The 26,181-nt window shown below is 54.3% G+C and overlaps 1 protein-coding gene across 2 annotated transcripts in view; it reads left to right on the top strand.

The window, feature by feature from the left end:
• Positions 1 to 4,257: 4,257 nt before the first annotated feature.
• The window catches only part of LOC129564405 (cAMP-dependent protein kinase catalytic subunit PRKX), a 62,672-nt gene continuing 40,748 nt past the window's right edge, over positions 4,258 to 26,181 (top strand). Inside the window, exon 1 of one of the 2 annotated variants that reach the window (XM_088833685.1) lies at positions 4,258 to 4,766. In XM_088833685.1, the coding sequence (XP_088689811.1) occupies positions 4,634 to 4,766 (133 nt within the window). In that variant the 5' untranslated portion in view covers positions 4,258 to 4,633. The remainder of the gene's footprint in view (positions 4,767 to 26,181) is intronic. The other variant, XM_088833684.1, reaches the window with a different exon arrangement.

Genomic DNA, 26,181 nt, shown 5'->3' with positions numbered 1-26,181 from the left:
TCTGAGCCGGCTTCTGACTTCAGCTCCTGATTGCGTCTTTCTCTCGGATCTATAAAAGAACCTGGCATCCAGACCCCAATAAGATGCTTATTTTGGAGGCGCTAGCCTGCCCTCCTCTCGATCTCCCGGCTCCCAGATTTAAAGTCGCTTCTTGCCTCAACACCTCCTCGCTCGGATTCACTGGCCTGTCCTGCCCTTGAGCTGCAGAAGGCAATGGCAACCCACTCCAGTAGTCTTGCCTGGAGAATCCCAGGGTCAGAGGAACCTGGCGGGCTGCCCTCTATGGGGTCAAACAGAGTCCAATAGGACTGAAGCCACTTAGCAGCAGCAGCAGCAGCCATTAAGCAGAGAGAGCTTGGACTCAGAAGGGGAAGGTGTGCCTTTCCCTGGGTGTAAAACCCCAGCCTTGACCACCGACCTTCATCAGCCAGTCAGACCCCCCGGCGACCACTCTGCGGGACAGAACCTGGCAGGTGGTCTGAGCTCAGGGCACCGGCCCTTGTCTGAACCAGCGGCAGGGGCGAGCAGCCCCTTCCCCCTGCCCCGCCCACTCCCGGAGCGCATTCTTGGCATTCCAGCCCGAGGACTGGCAACCTGACCAGAGCAGCCGTCACACCCGGGGGTAAAAGCCACCCACAAAGGGCACAGCAGGGCTGGGGCGAGGCTGTCAGAAAAGCCACACCCAGAGCTGGTTCTGATTTCCTGCCACCTGCTCCCAGCGGGCCCACGCCTCCTTCCTGAAGTTCTTGCCGCTGCGATAGGCGGTCCCCACCCCGACCCCCAGGACGCAGGGGCCGGACACTCCCTTCCAAGGGCGGAAGGGCTGGAATTGCGCCAAACTATATGACTGAACTGAACTGAACTGATACGCTGGCACGGTGCTCAGATTGTGAGCCGTGGATTTGCGGCCGGGTGGACAGGGAGGCCTGGCGTGCTGTGATTCATGGGGTCTCAAAGAGTCGGACACGACTGAGAGACTGAACTGAACTGAACTGAGCCGGGTTGGGTGGGGGGCGTGGGGAGGTGGGGGTGTGGTGGGGACGGCTCAGAAAGGTTCATTCGAGGCCTTTCTAGTTGGGCCAGCCAAGCTGCAGCTGCAGAAGATCCCTGAGAGTCCCTTGGACTGCAAAGAGATCCAACCAGTCCATCCTAAAGGAAATCAGTCCTGAATGTTCATTGGAGGGACTGATGCTGAAGCTGAAACTCCAATACTTTGGCCACCTGATGCGAAGAACCGACTCATTGGAAAAGATCTTGATGCTGGGACAGATTGAAGGCGGGAGGAGAAAGGGACGACAGAGGGTGTGTGAGGTGGTTAGACAGTATCACTGACTCAATGGACTTGAGTTTGAGTGAACTCCGAGAGTTGTTGATGGACAGGGGAGCCTGGCATGCTGCAGTCCATGGGGTCACAAAGAGTCGGACACGACTATGCGACTGACCAGCAACCAGAGAAACAGTGGCTGGCTGGTATAAGTGGTATAGCTGTAATCACAGATGGCCTGAGACAGACCTCCACTAGGGAAAACGAAAACAAAACAAAAACTATCCTTGTGTGTCTGAAAGTTTAATGTATCTGATCATCTTGCATTTCTTTCCCCAAATCATCCCAGGTGTGTTTAAACCAGCGTCCCATCAGCTCCCATGCACTGCATTTGCTTGTTGTACTATCTGCCTCTTAGTAGTTTTGAAAACAGTTCTTTTGAAATAAAGATTTATCAGGGATTTCCCGGTGGTCCAGTGGTCAAGACTCTGTGTTCCCAATGCAGGGGACCAGGGTTCAATCCCTGGTCAGGAAACTGGATCCCACATGCTGCAAGTAGGACCTGGAGGAGCCTAATAAATTAAAAAAAAAAAAAAGAAAGAAATGATTTATCTGAAGCTGCCAAGAAACCCTCAAGGGAGGTCCCTGTGCAGCTTCTTGCTTCCCGCACTGTGGACACCGTTATAACATCACTTTTGTCCAACAAGGCTGGGCTGCTGGAAGTCACCCTGGTCCCTCACCAGGTCTGCTGTGGACTAATGGGCATGGCGTAGTCGGCTGAGCAACCGGTCAAATCCAGTTTTATTTTTTAGTATAAAGCGATAGTCGTTCAGTCGTGTCCAACTCTTTGCCAGCCCATGGACTCTTGGCCACCAGGTTCTTCTGTCCATAGGACTCTCCAGGCAAGAATACTGGAGTGGGTTGCCATTCCCTTCTCCAGGGGATCTTTGCCATGCAGGAATCAAACCCATGTCTCCTGCATTGCAGGCACATTCTTTACCAACTGAGCTATAAGGGAATGCCAAGGGAGCCACCAGGGAAGCTCTTTAAAAAAGTTATTTTTTAAACTTTGAACCACGCCCTCGGGCTCCTGGGCTGTTGCCACCTCTCACGCCCACGAGTCTCCCAGAAGAGCTTGGCAGGGACTCCACCCTTGGGGTGCCCCGGGATGTGGAGGCCGAGTGCGCACCTCACCCTATGAGCACCTGCTGTTGCTTGCTCCTTAGAAGAAAAGCAATGACCAAACCTAGACATGTAGCCAAAAGCAGAGCCATTACTTTGTCTGGGAAGGTCCGTACAGTCAAAGCTATGGTGTTTCCAGCAGTCATGTACAGAGGTGAGAGCTGGACGATTAAAAGGGGCTGAGTACCAAACAATTGATGCTTTGGAGTTGTGCTGGAGAAGACTCCAGAGAGTCCCTTGGACTGCAAGGAGATCCAACCAGTCCATCCTAAAGGAAATCAGTCCTGAATCTTTACTGGAAGGACTGATGTTGAAGCTGAAGCTCCAATGCTTTGGCCATCTGATGCGAAGAGCTGACTCACTGGAAAAGACCCTGATGCTGGGAAAGATTGGGGGCGGGAGGAGAAGGGGACAACAGAGGATGAGACGGCTGGATGGCATCACCGACTCGATGGACGTGAGTTTGAGCAAACTGCGGGAGCTGGTGATGGACAGGCAGGCCTGGCGTGCTGCAGTCCATGGGGTCGCGCAGAGTCGGACACGGCTGAGAGACTAACGCAGGTGCACGGACCGCAGCGGCCTTTCTGCTGCTGCGGGAGGCCGCGCGGTCTGCGGGGGAGGGAGTGGTACCCAGCGCAAGGCCGGGGCGGAGGCGCGGTGTAGAGGAGGCGTGGCTTAGCGGAGGCGTGGCTTAGCGGAGCGTGGCTTAGCGGAGGCGTGGCTTAGCGGAGGCGGGGCGGAGACCGGCCGTAACCAAGCCAGAGGGGCGGGGCCTAGCGGGCGTGGCCAGGGAAGTGGGCGGGTCAGAGGCCGGCCATAGCCGAACGTAGACTGGAAAGGGGAGTGGCTAGAGGAGGCGGGGCCACGCCCGACCGTGAGCGCAGGGTCGGGGCGGTGACGGGCCGTATCCGAACACAGAGGGGTCGCGGATGAGACGAGGCGTGGCTTAGCGGAAGTGTGGCCAGTGGAGGCGGCGCTAGAGGAGGCGGGCCTTAGCCGAGCGTACGGTAAGAAGGGGTGGGGCTTAGAGGAGGCGTGGCCGTCGGAGACGGGGCTAGCGAGACGGGCCGTAACCGAGGGCAGAGGGGGCGGGGCTTAGCAGGGCGTTGCCAATGGAGTCGGGACCAGCGGGGGCGTGGCCATTCGAGGCGGGGCGTAACCGAACGTAGTGTAGGAAGGGGAGTGGCCAGAGGCGGTGCGGCCAGCGGAGGCGGGCCAGTGGCGAACATAGAGTAGGAAGGGGCGTGGCCAGCGGAGGCGCGGCCAGCGGCGGCGGGCCAATGGCGAACGTAAAGTAGGCAGGGGCGTGGCCAGCGCCGGCGCGGCCAGCGGAGGCGGGCCAATGGCGAACGTAGAGTAGGCAGGGGCGTGGCCAGCGCCGGCGCGGCCAGCGGAGGCGGGCCAATGGCGAACGTAGAGTAGGCAGGGGCGTGGCCAGCGCAGGCGCGGCCAGCGGAGGCGGGCCAATGGCGAACGTAGAGTAGGCAGGGGCGTGGCCAGCGCCGGCGCGGCCAGCGGAGGCGGGCCAATGGCGAACGTAGAGTAGGCCGGGGCGAGGCCAGAGGCGGTGCGGCCAGCGGAGGCGGGCCAATGGAGAACTAGAGTAGGAGGGGGCGTGGCCAGCGGCGGCGCGACCAGCGGAGGCGGGCCAATGGCGAACGTATAGTAGACCGGGGCGTGGCCAGAGGCGGTGCAGCCAGCGGAGGCGGGCCAATGGCGAACGTAGAGTCGGAGGGGGCGTGGCCAGCGGCGGAGGCGGGCCCACGCCCGAGCCGCGCGAGCAGGGTCGGGGCCGGCGCCCGGGGCGGGCGCAGGGAGCGCGCTCGCGGCCCCGCCCAGCCCGCTTCCGCCGGCTCTTCCCTTGCCCGGAGCCTCGCGCTCGCCGCGGCCGGCGTTCGGGGCGGCGCGGGCGTGCCCCGAGGAATGCACGCGCAGCGCGGTGGCCGCGGCCCCCGGGACCCCGCCTCGCTGCAGCCGCCGCCGCCGCCCCCGGAGGCCGCGGGCTGCTCCCCGCAGCCGCCCCTGCACTGAGCGCCGCGCCGCGCCTTTGTCCCCGGCGCGCTCGGCCGCCCCCCGGGACGCGCATGGCGGGGCCCGGCTGATGCCGCCGCCCTCCGAGGCTGCGTCCGCAGGAGCCCGGCCCCGCGCTCCGCGCCCCGCGCCCCCCGCGCCCCCCGCGCGCCCCGCATGGAGGCGCGCGCGCCGGCCGAGGCGGACGCCGCCGGCCCCCGAGCAGGACCCGCGGAGCCCACCGCGGGCGCGCCCGAGCCCGAGCCGCTCGCCTACCGGCCGGACGACTTCCACATGCGGGCCACCGTGGGTGAGTTCTCTGCGCCGCCGGCCCCCGGCTTGGACTCGGATCCCGCACACAAAAGGGTCGCGTGCGCTCGCCCCTGCGGCGCCGGCTCCCGGGGCGCGCCCCCTCCCCGCCTGCCTGCGCGGGGGTCCCTCCAGCGCCCCTCCACTTGCAGGGCGCCTCCCGCCGACCCCTCTGGTCCTGGAGAGCCGTCCCTCTCTCCCGATCGTCCAAACTCTTTACTTACATCTCTCCCCACCCTCCCCAGAGCCTCCCCGCCGGGCTTCCCCTGGTCTGCACTGCCCCCCACCTCCCGAGCGCTCCCCGATTGAGGCCTCCCCACCGTGGTCCTTACGAGCCCCACCTGCGGCGCCGGCTCTCCCGCGGCGCGCCCCCTCCCCGCCCGCCTGCGCGGGGGTCCCTCCAGCGCCCCTCCACTTGCAGGGCGCCCCCCGCCCGACCCCCGCTGGTCCTGGAGAGCCGTCCCTCTCTCCCGATCGTCCAAACTCCATTTATTTACATCTCTCCCCACCCTCCCCAGAGCCTCCCCGCCGGTCTTCCCCTGGTCTGGACTGCCCCCCACCTCCCGAGCGCTCCCCGATTGAGGCCTCCCCAACGTGGTCCTTACGAGCCCCACCTGCGGGCACTCTCGGGATCTTTCAAAGTCTCTTTATTGCGATTTCCCGCCCGGTACACACCCCCCCCCCCAATCCCCTTCGCTGGACTGTCTCCCCCCACCCCTCTCCAGCGCTCCTAGATTTAGAAGGCACCACCCCGGCCCTTGAGATCTCGTCTCCCCCACCTGCGGGCACTCTCGATCTTTCAAAGTCTCTTTATTGAGAGCCCCCCGCCCCCCCATCCCAACGCCGGGCGGTGCCCCCCAGCAACCATCTCCTTGTCACCATCACCCCCACCACCCCGACGTCACAAAGCCTGCCGGGATCAGTGCACACTGGTGGTCCCGCGCGGGCCCTCCCCACCGCGCCCCCCACCGGGGCCGGGACTCTTGGGCACACAGGCAGGGTCCGTGGAGACACCTGCCGACTTCACCTTGGTCCGTCTCCCCTCCCCTTGTCCAGCGGCAGGATGCTCCCGCTTGGGCTTTACAATTCTAGGCTGTCCAGTGGCGTTCTGGGAGGAGGTTCCTTACATCGTAGTTCTTTCCCTGTGTGTGCATTTGAACATTCGGCGTGGCCCATGGAGTTTTGGGGGGCAATGCACGGCATTGGAGGTAGATGATAGCAGACTACACGTTTTGTTACGTCGTGGTACCTTTCCTGTTTGCCTTTGAAACTTGGCATCTCTCTTTTTTTTTTTTTTTATTAATGCAACACTAACTTTCCACCTCCACCTTTGTACCTGAACACTCCTACGCAACTGAATAGATAAAGTTTCCCGGTCCCCAGACGTGTTGGTTTCTGGAGTCTGCCCCCGAGGGGTTAGAATGTCCCAACCCCACAAGGGCGCTTCATTCAGCCCCGGGGGCTCAAGCCAGCCTGTCACTTCTTGACACCCCTTTGTTGCTAAGGGCCTTGTGCCAGCCTGTCCCTCTTTTGCCTTTTTCATATTGCTGTGGGGTTGTGGAGAGACAAGAATACTGCAGTGGTTGGCCAGTGAAGGACAGGGGAGCCTGGTGTGCTGCAGTCCATGGGGTCCCAAACAGTCAGACGTGACTTAGCAACTCGACACCCACCGCCATCACCACCCTCCTTTTCAAGGGAGGAAGCACTGAGTTCAGGGTCATGCTTGAGGCTTCATAAGAGCAAAGGGCACAGCCAGAGTGGCCTTGAAACTTCCCCTTTTTTCCGTAACTTCTTGGCCGTGTGTAGTCAGCAGTGAGGGGAGGGTCCGCAAGAAGCCTGGTTTGGGATGGAGAGAATGGATGGCACCCTCCGTCTGTCCTGCCGTTCACGTCCTCTCCCTGTCTGTCCGGTTCTTCTCTAGCTCCTTCCGGCTTCTCTGTCTCCGTCTGTTCTCTTCCCCTTCCTGTCTGCCCCTCCCTCTCAATTTCATCTCTATCCCATTTTCACTGTCTCTGTGTCCCTCACCGTCTCTGGCTTCTCTCTCTCTTCCTCCCTCTGGGGCACTCCACTGGGCTGATTTAAGAAGCTGCCCGTGTTTTTTTATTTTTCCAGGGCAGCAGAGGAGGTGAGAAACCCCAGATCGGGGCGCAGTCACCCCCCCTCCCCCCGCTAGCTGTAAAACGCTCATCAACAATGGAAAGTTGGTAGAGGCCCCGCTGGCCCCTTGGCACACAGCTCTGGCAATTGGATCTGTTTGGGGCACTGAAGCCAGTCTCTTGTGAAAGATGCCAGGGTGTCGGGCAGGGCCCCCCCCCTCCCCGGGGGCAGGTGGGTGGGCTGCAGGCCTGAGGTCGCCTGGTGTCTGCAGCCCCCTGGGGACACTCTGGGCGCTTGCCTGGTGGGCATGGGGAGCCCTGGTGAGTCATCTGGTCCTTAAAAATAGAGCGCCACTGCCCCTGGGGACGAAGCGGGGCCGGATAGGGTAAGACGAGCTCTCTTTGCCTTTCATAATGAAGAAGATGCTAGCGCTTCAAGGATAACTTCCTGTGGGCTCCAAGGGTATGAAGGGAGAGCCAGGTCATCCATATTCAGGATGTTGGACTAGCTCAGGTGTGGGACCAGGGTGGGTGTGTGTGTGTGTGTGTGTGTGTGTCGCTTTGGAGCTTTGCTGACTTTTTTTAAAAAATTTTTTACTGAAGGATAATTGCTTGACAGAATTTTGTTGTTTTCCGTCAAACCTCAAGATGAATCAGCTGGTATACTGCTTTTTGTTTTGAAATCACGTTTGTTTTGAAATCACCTTTTGCCAAGACTTTTTTCTTTAATGTTGCAAGATTCGTGTGAGAATCTTGCAACATTAAAGAAAAATCAGGCAGATGCACTGCCTGAGATGCTAAGAAATTCACAATAAGCTTGGAAAAGTCCTCAATCCTCCAGAGGTGTCACAGTTTCCAGTAACTTTATACAATAAGCTGTCCCAAACAAAAGTGAGAGGCTGCCTGCTGTTAGAATGCAGTCCAGACTAGCCTGCTGTCTCTTCATCCTAAATTTCCACTCGGGGAAACTACAGTTTCCCTTTTCACTGCTCACAGACCCATGCTTCACCAGCCCTCATCACAAACAGGCTCCCGTGGTGTCTATGAACTGTCTGTACACACTCTTCCAGCTGAGGAAGGCCTTTCTGCATGACATGAAAGGAACCCACACACAAAACACAAAACAAACTAACCGCTCCCACAAGCCTCTTAGCCTTTATCACGGGCCCCACCCCCTCGGAAACTTCCAGAATGAGTCAGGGTGGCTGGACCTGTCCCCCAGCCTGAATATGTCATTCGCTCTGTTGTGTCCGACTCTGTGCAACCTCATGGACTGTAGCCCGCCAGGCTCCTCTGTCCATGGGGATTCTCCAGGCAAGAATACTGCAGTGAGTTGCCACTCCCTTCTCCAAGGGGATCTTACCCACCCAGGGATCGAACCCGGGTCTCCTGCATTTTCAGGCAGATTCGTTACCAATTGAGCCACCACCCTGAAGGGTGTATTAGAGCCCTGGCATCACACAGTGAGGCATTTTCATCTGGTTTCGTGTCTTCCTTTCATTTTGCCTGTGAGCTGAGCCCCGGGGGAGTGACCTGTGGGACTGAATTTCTGACTCACCATCCCCCAGGGATGGTTGTGATGATGTTTGATCTCTTAGCGCAGGTGGAACTCGGCAGGTGGGCACAGGTGTGCTTCTGCCTGATTTAGCAAAAAAAGGAGCCAGGGCTTCTCAGATGGTGGGACAGCCCCCCTCCACCCCCCAGCCTCCCTGCTGTTGGGCAGAGGGACCATGACCTCAGAAGCTAGCTGGCAGCAGACGGCCCCGTTCATGGGGAGGCCACGACATCTTGGAGAGCTTAGTCAATAGGGAGGACAGCCAGTGAGCAGTAAGTGATCAGATGCTCTTGTTCTGTGCTCCTGGATAAACCCTCTCTGGGAAACTGTCCAGAATTGCAGTTCTCCACGAATTCAAACAGCTTGGAAGAAAGCTTTACTTGTATTGGTGAAAAATCTCACAAAAGGGCGTTTTTATTTATTTTGAAAATGTTTATTTATTTGGTGGTGCCAGGTCTTCGCTGTGGCACGTGGGATCTAGTCCCCCGACCAGGAAGTGAACCTGGGCACCCTTTGTTGGGAGTGTGGCGTCTTATCCACTGGACCACCGTGGAAGTCCACAAAGGGCATTTTTAAAAGGGCTTGGAGCCGCGGGAGTGGGGTGGGGTACCATCTTGGCTAAGCTGATTTCCTGGATTGGAAAACTCAGGCTCAGTTACAGCAGGAATGGTTTGCAGCCACGCTTGATTTCTTGTCCTCAGCAGAAACAGTGGTTGTATTAAAAAGAAACGTTTTGGAATAATAGTAAGCGCGCAGGGGATTCCCAAAACCCACAGCTAGTCTTGCGTATCAATCACAACGCTTTCCCTCCTGCAACATCTTCTTTAGCTGTCATTCGATATCAGGACCAGGATGTTGGCTGTACATACGGCTATATTCAAGTAGATAAGCAGCAAGGACCTGCTGGACAGCACAGGGAACTCTGCTCAATCCTCTGTAATAACCTTATGGTCACGAGGGGGTGGGGTGGGGGAAGGGATAGTCAGGGAGTTTGGGATGGACATGGACACACTGCTGTGTTTAACATGGAGAGCCAGCAAGGACCTGCTGGACAGCACAGGGAGCTCTGCTCAATGCTCTGTAATAACCTTATGGTCACCAGGGGGAAGGATAGGGGAAGGGATACTCAGGGAGTTTGGGATGGACATGGACACACTGCTGTGTTTAACATGGGGAACCAGCAAGGACCTGCTGGACAGCACAGGGAACTCTGCTCAATCCTCTATAATAACCTTATGGTTCCCAGGGGGAAGGATGGGGGAAGGGATAGTCAGGGAGTCTGGGATGGACATGGACACACTGCTGTATTTAACATGGAGAACTAGCAGGGACCTGCTGGACAGCACAGGGAACTCTGCTCAATGTCATGTGGCAGCCTGGATGGGAGTGGAGTTTGGCAGGGAATGGATACACGTATATGTATGGCTGAGTCCCTTTGCTGTCCACCTACAACTGTCCCAACATTGTTGATCGGTTATATTCCAGTATAAAGTACAAAGCTTTTTGTCTTTTACGTTTTTAGAAAATGAACCAGGATGTTGGAATGGGTTCCATATTCTGTTAAGAGAGCGTAGCCCCAATCACTGTGCCCACTTGTCATGGAAGCTCTTTTGAATGTGTGAGAAGGGTGTGTGTCTGTGTGTGTGTGTGCATGTGTGTGTAGTTCTGTGCAGTTTTATGCTGGGAGTCCGTCTGGGCAGCCCCCGCCCGTGACTGAGATCGAGATCAAGGCACAAAACTCATTCCCTGACCCCGGGAGTGTGCTCCCATCTGACTGTGTCTTAGCATAGCGTCACGCTGTCGGAAAGCCGTGTGTTCTTACGATCTGGGAGGCCTTCCCGTAGTGAATAATTAAACCTGTACTCTTCTCTCTTAACCATCGTTTTCCTTTCAGCTGCTACGCCTCTTGGCTCCCCAGAATCGACCCTAATCTCTCTCCCTCCCACGCGAACGGGCTTCTGCTCCCAAACCGCAAGACAAACAGGACGTCCGTGGCAGGTGGAATCCCGACGGGCGAGATCCCCCGTGCTGGTGGATTGACTCCTTGTCTGGGCGGTGTTGACAGGAGCCGCCATTAGGAGGGAATGTGGTCTCTTGCGCCACGAGGCTGTTTGTGTTCACCTTCTGATCTGAACTCACCTTGCGTGGGTGCAGAGGAGAGTTTCATCCTGAAAACATCGCGGCAACTTTGCAAGTTAGGTAAAAGACCAGAAAAGAATATTGCTTCTTACACAAGTCCTGCAGGCTCTTTGTCCTCATTTTTTTTTAAAAAAAAGTTTATTTATTTTGTTTTACTCTTTGGCCATGCTGGGTGGCTTGTGGGATCTTAGTTCCCTGACCAGGGATTGAACCTGTGCCGCCTGTGTTGAAAGCATGGAGTCTTGACCCCAAGACCACCAGGGAAGCCTCTGTTCCTTCTCATTTTTTTTAAAGACTGCAGTGACATTGATGTAACGTGAAAGGAACTGTTTTCCAGGGAAGCGTCTAGTGACCTTTTGCATATCCACAGAGTTGCGTGGCCCTCCCTTCTGTGAGGTTCCAGAACGTGTTTGTCCCCCGCCAAGGAGACTCTCTTGCAGTCGTGCCTGCCCCGCACCCCAGCCGTTTCTTGCCCTTCCAGCCGCTGAGAACACCCTGTCTGCTGTCTGTCTCCACGGTTCCCTGGGCATCTTCGCATAGACTCTTTTCTCAGCTTCCGTCTCCGCGGGGTGGGGCCTTTGTAAACTTTTCATCTCCAAGGGTTGTAGCTCAGCGGATAAAGAAGCCACCTGCTGGTGCAGGAGACCCGGGTTCGATCCCCGGGTCGGGGAAGATTCCCCTGGAGAAGGAAATGGCAACCCACTCCAGTATTCCTGCCTGGGGAATCCCGTGGATGGAGGAGCCCGGTGGGCTACAGTGCATGGAGTCACCAAGAGTCGGACACAACTGAGCGACTGACACTTCGCTTTAGGAGAAGCTTGGGAGGTGCAGAGGCGAAAGTTCCCTGCTCGGGAGAAAGAAAAGGAAAACTAGCCTGAGGAAGGAAAAACACAGGACGGGGAGGGCCATCCAGGAGTAGAAGAGTGCAATGGAAAACAACCGCGTTTTCATTTCCCTCGGGGAAAGAGGGAGAGGGGGCTGAGTTAACAAGCCAGAGGTACGTCCCCACAAAGCCTGTGGTCCTGGGTCGGCTAGACCCTCGGGCACGGACACACACACAAATCATGGCCCCTCTAACTTGACAGTGGGACCTTCACTTTGAAACAGGCTCTCTGCAGACGTGATGAACTGAAGGGTCTGAGATGAGCTTCCCCCTGGATGGGGGTGGCCCTAAACCCAGGGACAGGGTCCTTATGAGACACAGAACAGGAGAGACACAGATGCAGAGGAGAAGCCACGTGGAGACGGAGGCAGAGCTGGGAGGGAGGCGGCTGCCAGTCCAGGGGCGGACGCCTGGACTCCCCAGAAGCCGGAAGAGGCAGGGAGGACCCTCCCCTGGAGCCTCTGCAGGGAGCTCAGCCCTGGGACCCCTTGACCTCAGACGTCCAGCCTCCAGGGCTGGGGGAGGCTGGATGTGTGTGGTTGTTAAGTCCCCACATCGTAGGAGCCCCAGGAAGCTAATGTAGGTAGCAGAGAGGACTGCGGAGTTGCTTTCTACGCGACTTTGGAGCTTGATCCGTGAATAATGGGTTAGCCTGAATCCTCGGAGGTCGAGGAAGCCCGGTTCCACGTCAGATGAGTGTTTTCCAAGGTTATTCTTACCCCATGCAGAAGGTGTCTGAAGCCAGGAAGCCACGTGTTCATTTCAGAGGACCGTGCGTGCGTGTTCAGTCACTCAGTCGTGTCCTGACTCTTTGGAACCCTGTAGACTGTAGCCCGCCAGGCGCCCTCTTTCCACGGCAGGAACAACTGGAGTGGGTTGCTCTTTCCTTCTCCAGGGGGATCTTTCCGACCCAGGGATCGAACCCGCATCCGTGACGTCTCCTGCATGGGCAGGTGGGTTCTTTACGACTGGTGCCACCTGGGGCAGCCCCTTCAGAGGACGAGGCGTCCCTCATTCACCGCTTGGCAGAGCTCCTTGGGGCAGAGCCTCCACCAGCCTCCTGTGTGGTCAGGCCAGCGGCTACCATCTTGAATCCATCCCGACCTTGGCGTCTTGCTGGGCACACCATCCATGGGGTATCTTATCAGCAACACAGATCAACTTCTCACGATTCTGGAGGCTGGAAATTCAAAGTTGGGGCGGTTGGATTTTGGTCCGAGAGGTCTCCTGGGTTGGCTTCTAGCGGCGTCCTCAAGGGTGCTAGATAGTAGGAAGCTCTTCTAAGGATGCTAATCCCATCCTCATGAATTCTCAACCTCATCCCGTCGCAGAGAGCCACCTCAATACACCATCATGATGTGCCCGCGTGTATGTGTGTGTGTGTGTGTGTGGTGTTTGGACTTCCACCTGAACATTTTGAAGGGACACACACATTCAGACTATAAGATTGATGTCTGCTGATGTGTTGACCTACCTTCCCTCGAGGTCAAAGGTTGACCTGCCTTTGGGGCTGCAGGCGGCTGTCTCCAGCAGCACCATCACGTTCCTGCATCCTAGAATCCTGACAGGAGAACACCTGTCCCCCTGGGGCTGGGGACGAAGCCTGCTTGACCCCCTCCTGGGTCATCCGTGTAGATCAGGGCACGGTGGCGTGATGCGGACGTCAGCCTTGCTTCTTGGGTGGGTACCACCGAGGAGGTCACATCCGTCTCTAAGGAAAGGGCCAGAACAGCCTGTGACACAGGCGTGACTATCCCCTCCCTGGGTCACTTGACCCTTGCAACCACCTTGTCCTTCCTGTCGGGGAGAGGGAAGAAAAAAAGCCGCAGTCATGATTCTCAAGAAAACCTTTCTCATTCGCTTTGGGCATCACTCCGTGGGGCTTTCCTGGTATTTTCCCCAAGTTTTTTTTTTTTTTTTAGACACCCACATGTCCCCACCCTCAGACCATTCGAAAACATTTCCCTTTGTTGAAACTGCAAGTGCTTTTTCTTGCCGGGAAGAACCAGTCGATACCGGGAGAAAGGCAGGTTCACTTTCTGGGAGCTCCGGTCCCGGGGAGGACCACAGGCGTCTCCGTGGATTTTCACGGAGGGCTCTGGGAAGAAAAGGACCAACCAGGGCCTTTCGGGGTATCCTCCCCAGACGCTCAGGATGTGAGCTGATGGGGGTTTGCGGTGAGAGCACGTGGCTCCCGGTTTGGCAGACAGCTGTGCTTGTGCCGTGTCCGCAGAGAGACAGAAGAAGGAAGTGTCATGTCTGGGGTCTCCTCTTCTGAGGACACATAGATGGGCCCTCCTGGATTAGGGCTCCACCCTCAGGACATCCTTACTCATTAGAGGTTTCATCTCCACTCACTGTCCCACCAGGACGCTGAGTCGTGTCCGACTCTTTTGCGACCCCATGGAGTGTAGCCCACCAGGCTCCTCTGTCCGTGGGATTCTCCAGGCAAGAATCCCAGAGTGGGTTGCCACGCCCTCCTCCAGGGGATCTTCCCAACCCAGGGATGGAACCCAGACCTCCCGCATTTTGCAGGCAGATTCTTTACCAGCTGAGCCAGAAGGGAAGCCCAAGAATCCTGGAGTGCATAGCCCATCCCTTCTCCAGGGCATCTTCCCGACCCAGAAATCGAACCTGAGTCTGCCACGTTGCAGGCAGATTTTTTACCATTTGAGCCACTGGGGAATGCCTTGGGACAATTTAAGACCCTTCGCAGCCAAATAAATAAATACTTTAGTAAAAGAAAGACTCTTCCTTACGACAAATGGGAAACACATTGACCAACATATGGGGCTGGAGGTGGGAGTGTGTGCGCAGTGGGGAAGGTGTTCATGACCGCTTGAGGCTGTCCACCACTAATTGCCACCTCCACCAGGCAGGCCCCTCCCTGGTGCTGGAGAAGCAGAACCAGTTTTGAATGTTACAGGAGGGCCCCAGCCCCAGGACTGCTCCTGGATAAGATAGATCCAAAACCTTCCCTTCGAGGAGGAGCTTCTGGCTCCGGGATGCACCTTCAGACACACAGCTCTGAGCCGCGGGTCTCAGAGCGGGGGACGTCGGGTGGGCAGCCGCGTGGAATCCCGGAAACCATGCTCATATCCACCCCGGCAGCAGAGACGCGGGTGGTGGAGGAGAGGCTTGTTCAAAAGGAGCCTTTAGAGTGTCGCTTGGTTGAACATCACGAGTCCATTTACTTCCCTTTTTTTTTTTGGTAGGCTTTGTTCAGTTGGGAAGTCCTGTCTGACTCTTTATTACCCCATGGACTGCAGCACGCCAGACTTCCCGATCCTTCACTGTCTCCCCAAGTTTACTGAAATTCATGTCCATCGGCAGACTTAGCAGGCTTTTCTTTTTTTCTGAGGTTACCCTTCGAAGAATAACAAAATCAACACTACAGATACTTCTGTGTTTCTGTGTCAGCGGCTCAGTCATGTCCCACTCCTTGCGACCCCATGGACTGTAGCCCACCAGGCCTCTCTGTCCATGGGTTTCTCCAGGCATTCCCTTCTTCAGGGGATCTTCCCAACCCAGGGATCGAGCCCCAGTCTCCTGCCTTTGCAGGCGGATTCTTTATGGTCTGAGCCACCAGAGAAATTAATGGGTGCTTGTTGCTGCTGCTGCTAAGTCACTTCAGTCATGTCCGACTCTGTGCGACCCCATAGACGGCAGCCCACCAGGCTCCCCCGTCCCTGGGATTCTCCAGGCAAGAACACTGGAGTGGGTTGCCATTTCTTTCTCCAATGTGTGAAAAGTGAAAGTGAAGTCGTTCAGTCGTGTCTGACTCGTAGCAACCCAATGGACTGCAGCCCACCAGGCTCCTCCATCCATGGGATTTTCCAGGCGAGAGTACATACATCGGAGTGGCGTGCCATTGCCTTCTCCGATGAATGCTTGTAAGCTACTCTTAATTGCAGAAATAGGCTTCCCCACATTTCAGGGCCGGGATCTCCGATGCTATGGTGGACTGGGTAGACAGAATGCTGCATCTTTTGCTAAATTCCTGAAGCTGAAGCTCCAATACTTCAGCCACCTGATGCGAAGGGCTGACTCATTGGAAAAGCCCCTGATGCTGGGAAAGATTGAAGGCGGGAGGAGAAGAGGATGCCAGAGGGTAGGATGGTTGGATGGCATCACCGACTCGATGGACATGGGTTTGAGTAGGCTGCGGGAGTTGGCGATGGACAGGGAGGCCTGGCGTGCTGCAGTCCATGGGTTGCAGAGTCGGACGCGGCTGAGTGATCTGAAGAGACATTTCTAAGGATGAGGTGAGGAGGGATGAGCACGTACGTGCTTGACTTTATCTTACAGTCTGTAAACAGTACATTAGAATACGTGAGTCCACACCCCTTTTCCAAAGGAATACCCAAGAGAGAAGTAGCAATAAAGTCATAATTGCGAGTCGTCAATCAGATGAAATAATTCAGTTGAAGCGTATCTCTTTCCAAGAGATGGGGACTGGATCAGGAAGGAAATGCGATGTGCTTTATATTCTTGCCTGGAGAATCCCATGGATGGAGGAGCCTGGTGGGCTACAGTCCATGGGGTCGCAAAGAGTCGGACACGACTGAGCGACTTCACTTCACTTCACTTCACTTTTAGCCTTGTATGAGAAATGGTGTTCAGGTCCGTGTTGCTGAATGTACTTGGGTTTCTGCTGGCCTCTGAATTCTCTCCAGGTGGCTCGTGTGCACACTTTCTTGATGAGGCAGCTCACCGCGGGGGACGGCTTTGGAGGGAAGCCTCCCTGGGGTTCCTGTGAAAAGGTGGACAAGGACTTGAACTGATGGCTTCACCCTGCTGGCTCCTTCTCTGGGCAGCCTCTCCGCGGAACAAAGGAGCCAGCACAGCTGAGGCTGGGTGTGGCCGGCGGGGCTCTGACTGCAGAGAAAGCCGGCCTTTGTAGCGGTGAGGGCGCCCAGAGTCTGAGTGTGGAGGGAGAGATGGAAGCAGGGCTCTTGTGATCCTGAGCGGGGTGTGTGTGGGCGCGCACTTAAGCCCTGGGGCTTGCAGGAAGCAGGCAAGGGGCGGACAGTGAACCGGCTTACGTTTGGGAGCAGTTCCTCCCCCCTCAAAAAAAAATTAGTTCAGGTTGAAAACTCGAGCTTGGAGTCTAACTAAAGTGTTAACTCAGTCGTGTCCGACTCTCTGCGACCCCCTGGACTGCAGCACACCAGGCCTCCCTGTCCATCACCATCTCCTGGAGCTTGCCCAAGTTCATGTCCATTGAGTCGGTGATTCCATCCAACCATCTCGTCCTCTGTCGTCCCCTTCTCCTCCTGCCTTCAATCTTTCCCAGCATCAGGGTCTTTTCCAGTGAGTCAGCTCTTCCCATCAGGACCTATTGTATAACACAGGGCCCTCTGCTCAATACTCTGTAATAACCTTACGGCCACCAGAGGGGAAGGATGGGGGAAGGGGTAGTCGGGGATTTTGGGATGGACATGGACACACTGCTGTATTTAACATGGGAAGCTGTATACAGTTTCATTTTTTGGAAGTTCTACTTGAGTGACAGTTTCCATTTATCCTTAACACCTTCATTAAAAAAAAAAAAAAGCAAATTTACCCATTATAAGAAAAAAAAACCCACCAAGGAGTCAGAGCATTACGTGGATCCTTGAATGTAAACAGTTCCTGTTGGGATGTAATTTTACTCACAAAGAGGTTCATTTAGTTGATCCTCAAAAAAATTAGTTAGCATTTTTTTTTTTCCTTTGGTAACGGATTCTGGGGTATTTGTTGTATTGACTTGGTCAATACAATTCCTAGTTTTCTCTCTCTTTTTTTTAAGGATTCTCCATCGTGTTCTCCCAGAAGCCTGTTTCTAAGAGGTGCCCATTTCGGGACAATTGGCCTGGCTTCCTTTAAGAGCAAAAGTAAAAATGCAGGGGCTGACAGCTTTCGACATCAGCTAGACAGCTAGACAGCTTTAGCATCGCCTCTAGCACCTGGGATGCTGTTTACGGTGGGGTGTGTGGTTGGGTGGACTTGGTTCTTGACCTCCTGGGTGAGGTCTGCCTTTGTGCAAGAAGCAACCGTCTTTTAATTGTCCAGCGATTTCGTGTGCTTTTCTGCCCACACGAGTTGGAGCACACACCTGTATTCGTGGGAAGGATTCTGGCCAAGGCAGGGGCGGCGCGGGTGGGAGAACCCTTCTGGCTGTTGAAAACACTCCGGTTCTTTGCATGTTGACAAACAGCTCTGGACGAAACCTGAGGCCTGCTCCCTCTTAGGACAGGAAAAGCCATCCTCTGTTCTGGGACTCATGGCCTGGCTTGACTGTTGAGTCAGCTCGAAGGTAGTTCCTGCCTGGGCAGGTAGTTCCCAGGTGTGTGTGTGTGTGTGCTGTGTGTGTGTGTGCGTGTCTCTGTGTGTGTCTGTGTACGTGTATCTATGTGTGCGTGTGTGTGTGTGTGTTTAAGTCGCCCAGTCGTGTCCGACTCTTTGCAACCCCATTGACTGTACAGTCCATGGGATTCTCCGGGCCAGAATACTCCAGTGGGTGGCCTTTCCCTTCTCCCGGGGGATCTTCCCAACCCAGGGATGGAGCCCAGGTCTCCCGCATTGCAGGCGGATTCTTTCACAGCTGAGCCACCAGAGAAGTTCCCAGGTAAGACAGTCCCAAACCTGCCCCGGAAGGTGGTTAGTATTTGTCCCTTTAGAACGTCTTAGTTCGGAAGCAGTGTGACCTCTGAGGGTCGGGGTCCCAGGCTGCTGTGTTCGCAGCCCAGAAAAGACGCCAGTGAATGGGGACAAACATCTTGCAGTGATATGAGAGCAGAAGACTGCATTAGCGTTAAGATTAGGATGTCAGCCCAGCCCAGGAACCACCCAGCCGTACTGAGAGCAGGCAGATTTCTGAAGGAAGGCAGATTGACAGGCGGTCTATGGAGACGGAGTGACTAGCTTTTCTTAGGACTCTTGAGAATGACTGGGGTAATCCTAGGGGTAACATATCCGCCTGCCATGCAGGAGACCTGGGTTCCATCCCTGGGTCGGGAAGATACCTTGGAGAAGGGCATGGCGACCCACTCCAGTATTCTTGCCTGGAGAATCCCATGGACAGAGGAGCCTGGTGGGCTACACTCCATGGGGTCGCAACTGAGCAAACCAGCACATATTTTTGGTCAACTTGAGTAGTGGAGACGTTGTCTTTCGGTGGCTTTTTATTTGTTGCCGGCGTTGAACTTGACTTTCCCAAGTGGCTTGGCGTGGCGTCGCCCTTTGAAAATACATCTCTGGCATGTCCAGACTCTGCACCAACCCGCCGTGCCTGGGCTTGCAGAACGGTGTGTGTCCTGGGTGATGACTGCACTCTCTGGCTCCAGCCGGGCCAGCCTCAGGCCAGGGGCGTTTGGAGACACACCGCTGTTTGTTTTTCCTCGTAGCTTTATGGATCCTGTGGGCTTGCCCAGAACACGGTGTGCGTGCATCGTGCAAAAATGAAGGTTGGGAGCTTGCCCTAGTCCGGGGTCACGGGGGACATTTTTCTTTAATGTGCTTCAGCATCTTTTAAAAAAATTACTCATTTGTGTATTTATCTGACTGCACCAGATCTTAGTTCTGACACACGAGCTCCTAGTCACCTGGCAACTGGTTCCCTGCTGTTGTTGTTGAATTGTTAACGAGTGTCCGACTCTTTGCGACCCCCTGGACTGCAGTACGCCAGGCTTCCCTGTCCATCACCAACTCCCGGAGTTCACTCAAACTCATGTCCATCGAGTTGGTGATGCCATCCAGCCATCTCATCCTCTGTCGTCCCCGTCTCCTCCTGCCCCCAATCCCTCCCAGCATCAGAGTCTTTTCCAGTGAGTCAACTCGTCGCATGAGGTGGCCAAAGGATTGGAGTTTCAGCTTTAGCATCAGTCCTTCCAATGAACACCCAGGACTGATCTCCTTTAGGATGGACTGATTGGATCTCCTTGCAGTCCAAGGGACTCTCAAGAGTCTTCTCCAACACCACAGTGCAAAAGCATCAATTCTTCGGCGCTCAGCTTTCTTTGTAGTCCAACTCTCACATCCATACATGATTACTGGAAAAACCACAACTCTGACTAGACAGACCTTAGTTGGCAAAGTCATGTCTCTGCTTTTTAATATGCTGTCTAGGTTGGTCATAGCTTTTCTTCCAAGGAGCAAGCGTCTTTGAACTTCATGGCTGCAATCAGCATCTGCAGTGATTTTGGAGCCCCCAAAAATAAAGTCTGACACTGTTTCCACTGTTTCCCCATCTATTTCCCATGAAGTGATGGGACCGGAATCCGTGACCTTAGTTTTTTGAATGTTGGGTTTTAAGCCAGCATTTTCACTGTTAGTTCCCTGACCAGGGATCAAACCTGCATGAGAGAAGGTGACGTCTCAACCTCTGAAACACCAGGGAAGTCCTTTTTCTCTCCTTCTTAACAGGAAAAGACCAGCAGCCTCGCTGTGATCGGTACATTGACAACGGTCTGAGACATCAAGCTGGCAGAAGGCTTGAGATCCCGGAACAGACGAAGAATTAAGGGAACCCAGGAGATGATAAAAACCAAGAGGGGAGCCTGGCAGGAATTTTTTTCTTTTAACAAGTCTCACTTTGAGTCCCATTTTCAGAGCACTTTGACAGGATACTGTGTTGATGAGCGAAAGCAGGAAGTGGTGATAAGTAACAGTCCGAGATTTTGGCAGGCTGGCTGGACATGACAGAGGAGGGGGGTCTTCTTCATCCTGGTGAATTTTGTTATCGTTCGGGAGCTGGGGGCTCCCAAAGGCATCGTTTTCCTCTGCACCTTTCTCTTTTGGGCTTGAGGGGGTGTCGCCAAGGCGGTGCGTGCTGCGGGTCCGTCTCTTTCTCCATGAACATCCAGGGGTCCCCTTGTGTTGGCTTCCTGGAGCTGTTGTTACAGACCATTACTAAACCAGGTGGCTTAAAACCACACCTATCCATCCTCCCCCAGCCCTGGAGACCAGACGTCTGAGATCAGGGTGTCCCAGGGCTGAGCTCCCTGCAGAGGCTCCAGGGGAGGGTCCTCCGCGCGTCTTCCGGCTTCTGGGGGCTCCAGGCGTCCGTCCCTGGGCTGGTGGCCGCCTCCCTCCCGTCTCTGCCTCCGTCTCCACGTGGCTTCTCCTCTGTGTCCATGTCTTTCCCCTTCTGTGTCTTATAAGGACCCTGTCGTGGGGTTTAGGGCCACCCCCATCCAGGAGGAACCTCATCTCAGACCCTTCACTGCATCACGTCTGCAAATACCTTCTTTCCAAGTAACTCCCCATTCTCAAGTTCTGGGTGGGGACTTCCCGGGTGGTCCAGTGGCTAAGATTCCACACTCCCAGCGCAGGGGGCGTGGGTTTGATCCATGGTCAGGGAAGTAGTTCCCTCATGCAGCAGCTGAGACCAGGTTTGAGCCAAGTAAATTAAAAGAGTGTGTGTGTTAGTCGCTCAATCACGTCCGACTCTCTGGACCCCATGGGCTGTAGCCCGCCAGGCTCCTCTGTCCATGGGATTCTCCAGGCAAGAACACTGGAGTGGATTGCCCTTCCCTCATCCAGGGGATCTTCCCCACCCAGGGACTGAACCGGCGTCTCCTGCATGGCAGGCGGATTCTTTACCAGCTAAGCCAAATTAAATAAATATTAAAAAAGAAAAATGGGTTGCAGGCGGACAGGAATCTTGTTTCAGGGACAAACATTTTTCCAGCCACTATATGCCACATCCTCCGCTTGTCCAGAGGCACCAGCACGGAACTTGTCGCCAGCTTTTCCCCGAAACAAACCAACTCCGCAGACCCCTCTGGACACCCGCCAGGGTTGCCCTGTCTGCGAGGGGACCTCTGGGACCTTCTCAGATGCTTCACCCGCCCCTGTGGTGCTCCCTGCCCTGCCCTGCCGTCTGCCAGCCCCATCCCCGCCCATCCTCAAGCAGCATTTTCTCTTTGAGTTTGCAAGTCCCTGTTTTCTGGTTCTTCCCGCTGCCTTCTGTGGCCACAGGGAGAGCTCTGAAACAAACTGAAAACACGCCAGAGCCCAGATCAGCCAGGGCCACTTCCCCCTTGTCTGCCCCGTGACTTCCTGGAACCTGTCTCTCCCAAAGAACTTGATGGAAGCCTTTCGAAAGGGTGGCCCTTCTCTGCCCCATTTCCCCCGCCGCCTTGAATCTCAGCTCGTTCATTCAACTAGACCGCAAGCTCCAGTCTTCTCCCTCCTCCCCCGTTTACATTGCAAACTTCAGTCGTTCAGTCGTGTCCAACTCTTTGCGACCCCATGGACTGCAGCAGGCCAGGCCTTCCTGTCCATCACCAACTCCCCCAGTTTACTCAAACTCATGTCCATCGAGTCGCTGATGCCATCCAACCATCTCATCCTCTGTCGTCCCCTTCTCCTCCCGCCTTCAATCTTTCCCAGCATCAGGGTCTTTTCCAATGAGTCAGCTCTTTGCATCAGGCGGCCAAAGGATTGGAGCTTCAGCATCAGTCCTTCCGATGAATATTCAGGACTGATTTCCTTTAGGACTGGCTTCCTCCAGAGACAGTGTCTTGGGACTTCCCTGGTGGTTCAGTGTTAAAGACTCCACGCTCCCAGTACAGGGGAACCCAGGTTCCATCCCTGGTCAGCTAACTGCGTCCCACATGCCATGATTAAACACACTGCGTGTGCAAACAGAGGCACAGTACAGCCAAATGTAACTCTAGCCTCCGGGAGGGCTTCCCTGGTGACTTAGTCGGTAAAGAATCTGCCTGCAGTGTGGGAGACCTGGGTTTGATCCCTGGGTCGAGAAGCTCCCCTGGAGGAGGAAATGGCAACCCACTCCAGTCTTCTTGCCTGGAGAATCCCATGGACAGAGGAGCCTGGTGGACTGCAGTCCATGGGGTTGTAAAGAGGCAGACACGACAAAGCACGAACCATATGACGTTGTCAGGTCCCACCCTGGATGCAGTTTACGGCTTGGACTTTTAAAGTGGCCGGCTCGTGTTATCAAATTACAGAGGCCAACCTTTGCCTCTGGGTCAAGAGCTACCAGGCGAGGTTCAGAGCAGCTCCTATCTTCTCGCCGGGAGCCCAGTGCAAGACCAGGAATTCCAGGCGTCTCCTTGTGTAACATTTGTTAGCAGTGGGAGTTGGCCTGGCAACTTCCCGTGTTCCTGGTTTTCTTTTGCGATTATACACTTTGTATCTTTGATGGGAGACAGCGTAACTTAAATAGCCTGTAACTGGAAGAATTGGGTGGGTGCTGAAGTATCTGTTCTATTTTTATCTTTTAAAAATAAATATCTTACAGAATGAAGGAGGGCACTGTGCGACGGAATGCGGCTTGTCTCCCGCAGCATTTTTGCGCGACGGAATGCGGCTTGTCTCTCAAGCATTTTGAGGGAATGACTGGCTTTTGTTTTTGAAAGCCTGTCTAGACGAGTGGACTCACAAGGGCCGTCTGCCCCACCCAGCGCCCAGCTGAACTGTGCCCAGCTTATTCAGCTGATCTTTGAAGCTGAACATTCCAAGCTTAAAAAAGCAAAACAACAAAACTTCGTAACTTTATCCAAAGCACACATTTTTTTGAGGCTGCTGCTGCTGCTAAGTCACTTCAGTCGTGTCCGACTCTGTGTGACCCCATAGACGGCAGCCCATCAGGCTCCCCCATCCCTGGGATTCTCAAGAGATAATTCTCAAATCAATAAAATTCACCTGTTTGAAGGGTCCAGTTCCATGATTTTAAGTTTAATCAAAGTTAGCACACATTCTTTACAAAACACCTGAAGCTTTCCCCCCGCCACCAGTGAAACAGGAGTTGGTTTGCAGCCATAATTTCCAAAAGCCAACTTTTATGCTGTGTTTCTTACTCTTTTTAATTTTATGCTGGAGGATAGCCGATTAACAGTGTTGTGATGGCTTCAGGTGGACAGCAAAGGGACTCAGCCATCCATACACATGTACCCATTCTCCCCCGAACTCCCTTCCATCCAGGCTGCCACGTGACATTGAGCAAACTTCCCCGTGCTGGACAGCAGGTCCTTGCGGATTTTCCATGTTCAATACTACAGTGTGTACATGTCCATCCCACACTCCCTAACTTACCTCTTCCCTCTGGCAATCATGAGTTCTTTTTCTAAATCTTGTGAGTCTCTTTCTGTTTTGTGTGTAAGTTCATTTTTGTGTTGTTGATATGCAGTGTCGTGTTAGTTTCCGGTGGATAGCACAGTGAGTCAGTTATACATATATCTCCTCTGCTTTTTAAGATTCTTTGACATGTAGGGCATTAGAGAGTATTGAATAGTTCCCTGTGCTGTATAGTAGGTCCGTGTTCATGATCTATTTTCTTTATTATGTGTGTGTGGGGGGGGTGCTCTGTAATTCAGTCCTGTCTGACTCTTTGCGACCCCATGGACTGTAGCCCTGGCAGGCTCCTCTGTCCATGGGATTCTCCAGGCAAGAAGACTGGAGTGGGTTGCTATTTCCTTCTCCAGGGCATCTTCCCAACCCTGGGATCAAACCTGGGTCTCCAGCATTGAAGACAGATTCTTGACTGTCTGAACCACTAGAGAAGCCCGTTTAATGCACGAACTCCGTCATTTTCAAGGACCCAATGCTCTTGGGTTGGCCAAAAAAAGTTCGTTTGCCTAGCAAACCCATTGTTCTCTAAAATTCTTAGTGAAAATGAAAAATGGTTTTCACTTTTACTCAAAACTGGATGAACTTTTTTTGGCCCACCCAGTGCTCCTAAATGTCTGAAACAGGAAGAAAGGGTGATTTCTCATCAGGTGAAACAAATAGTTCAGTTCCCTGTTTTTCAGCAGAACAGGAGATTAAATGCCCACGTGTACGATCTTCTTGTACGTTTAACCACGCTTTGGTAAATTTCTACTTTGGTGGGATTTGTGCTGCTGCTGCTGCTGCTGAGTCACTTCAGTCGTGTCCAACACTGTGCGACCCCATAGACGGCAGCCCACCAGGCTCCCCCGTCCCTGGGATTCTCCAGGCAAGAACACTGGAGTGGGTTGCCATTGCCTTCTCCAATGTGTAAAAGTAAAAAGTGAAGTCGCTCACTCGTGTCTGACTCTTAGCAACCACACGGACTGCAGCCCACCAGGCTCCTGCATCCATGGGATTCTCCAGGCAAGAGCACTGGAGTGGGCTGCCATTGCCTCCTCTGGCGGGATTTCTCCATCGACTCTGAATTCACCAGCTGTCATCATCATTCTGTTTCACGTTGTCTTTTCCTTTATGTGTGAAATAGAGTTTCTTTTTAAACGTGTCTTCAGATGGTTTGTTTGTCACCCTTTCATCATCGAGGGCATGGCAACCCACTCCAGTGTTCTTGCCTGGAGAATCCCATGGACAGGGGAGCCTGGTGGGCTACGGCCCACGGGGGTGGTGAAGAGTTGCACACAACTGATCGAATTAACACTTCCATTTTCTCCTTTTACTTTCATCTTCAAAGAGTGAATATGTCCTTTATGACGGGGTCTTTTCGTTCTTAAACGCAAGATGGAAACGTGAGAAAATGCTCCTAGTGGTCTCCATGATGTAAACGTACTAAAAAAAAAGGCTGTGCGATTCTTCCAAGTTAAATTGTGTCAGAGGTTATCTTTAAAAAAAAAAAAGATATGGTGTCATCATATATTTGCTTCCTGCAGTCTCAAGAATAAAAAGTAGTTTTTGGGAAGCAAGGCTTTGTGTCTTAAGAGAAGTATTACTGTGTCCATTTTCTGCTTGAGATAACCGTGCATGGACCCATTTAGAAACTCTTTTTTATAAGATGAGGAATCCTTTCCCTTCCAGTAATTAAAGCGTGGCATACGAGTGGAGCTCATAAAAAGGAATGTGAACTGTGGCAGCCTTTTTGGAGAAACTTCCTCTTTCAGGAAGTCTGAGAGTAATTCTCCTTTCTAGCCAGGGTGTGTTCCCAGTAAGGACCGCCCAGGGGCTTACCCCACGGGTAGCAGAAACTCAGCAGCCTTTCCTTTGCCAAGAAAATGTTGCTATTCTTAGCCAGAAGCAGGCGCACTGTTTGTGCCTGCTTCTTTTGATAAGCTTTTGCAAAGTTCATCACTTTTCCAGAACAGGCTGGCTTCTCTTTTCACGATTTCGCATTGTCTTTCTTTTGAATTTCTCCTCATCAGCGGTAATCTGGACAATTAAGCCTGGTGTCCTGACTGTGGCCTTTAATTTCCCCGAAATTTTCCCAGACCCCGTCAGCGTATCAGAAGACCTGAGCGGAGCTCCGTTGGGGCACTTGAAGCGTGTACCTTTCCATGTCCAGACCTGTTCTCAAACAGGAGGAAGATTAAAGCTGTATTAGGTTCTGTACGCGCAAACATGAACGTGTAGTATTAAGTGATTAAACCACAAGGATGCTCGGACGATTCCTGAGCGTTGTTTGGTTGAATTCGTACCCCTTGGTGCAGCCAGAACAGATTTCCACCAAACTGGGAAGCTTGAAACCGTAGACATTCATCTTCTCTGAACCCTGGGGACCAGACGTCCGAGGTCAAGGAGTCCCAGGGCTGAGCTCCCTGTAGAGGCTCCAGGGGAGGGTCCTCCCCGCCTCTTCCAGCTTCTGGGGGCTCCGGGCGTCCATCCCTGGGCTGGTGGCCGCCTCCCTCCTGTCTCTGCTGCTGTCTTCATGTGGCTTCTCCTCTGTTCATTGTCGCTCCTGTTCTGTGTCTTATGAGGACCCTGTCCTTGGGTTTACGGCCACCCCTGGTGACTCAGACAATAAAGAATCTGCCTGCAATGCAGGAGACCGGGGTTCGATCCCTGTGTCGGGAAGATC

The sequence above is a fragment of the Moschus berezovskii genome, chromosome X, assembly GCF_049115385.1.
Source record: "Moschus berezovskii isolate FMDL1 chromosome X, NW_MosBer_1.0, whole genome shotgun sequence".
Lineage (NCBI taxonomy): Eukaryota > Metazoa > Chordata > Mammalia > Artiodactyla > Moschidae > Moschus > Moschus berezovskii.
This window is presented reverse-complemented; position numbering and strand designations above follow the sequence as displayed.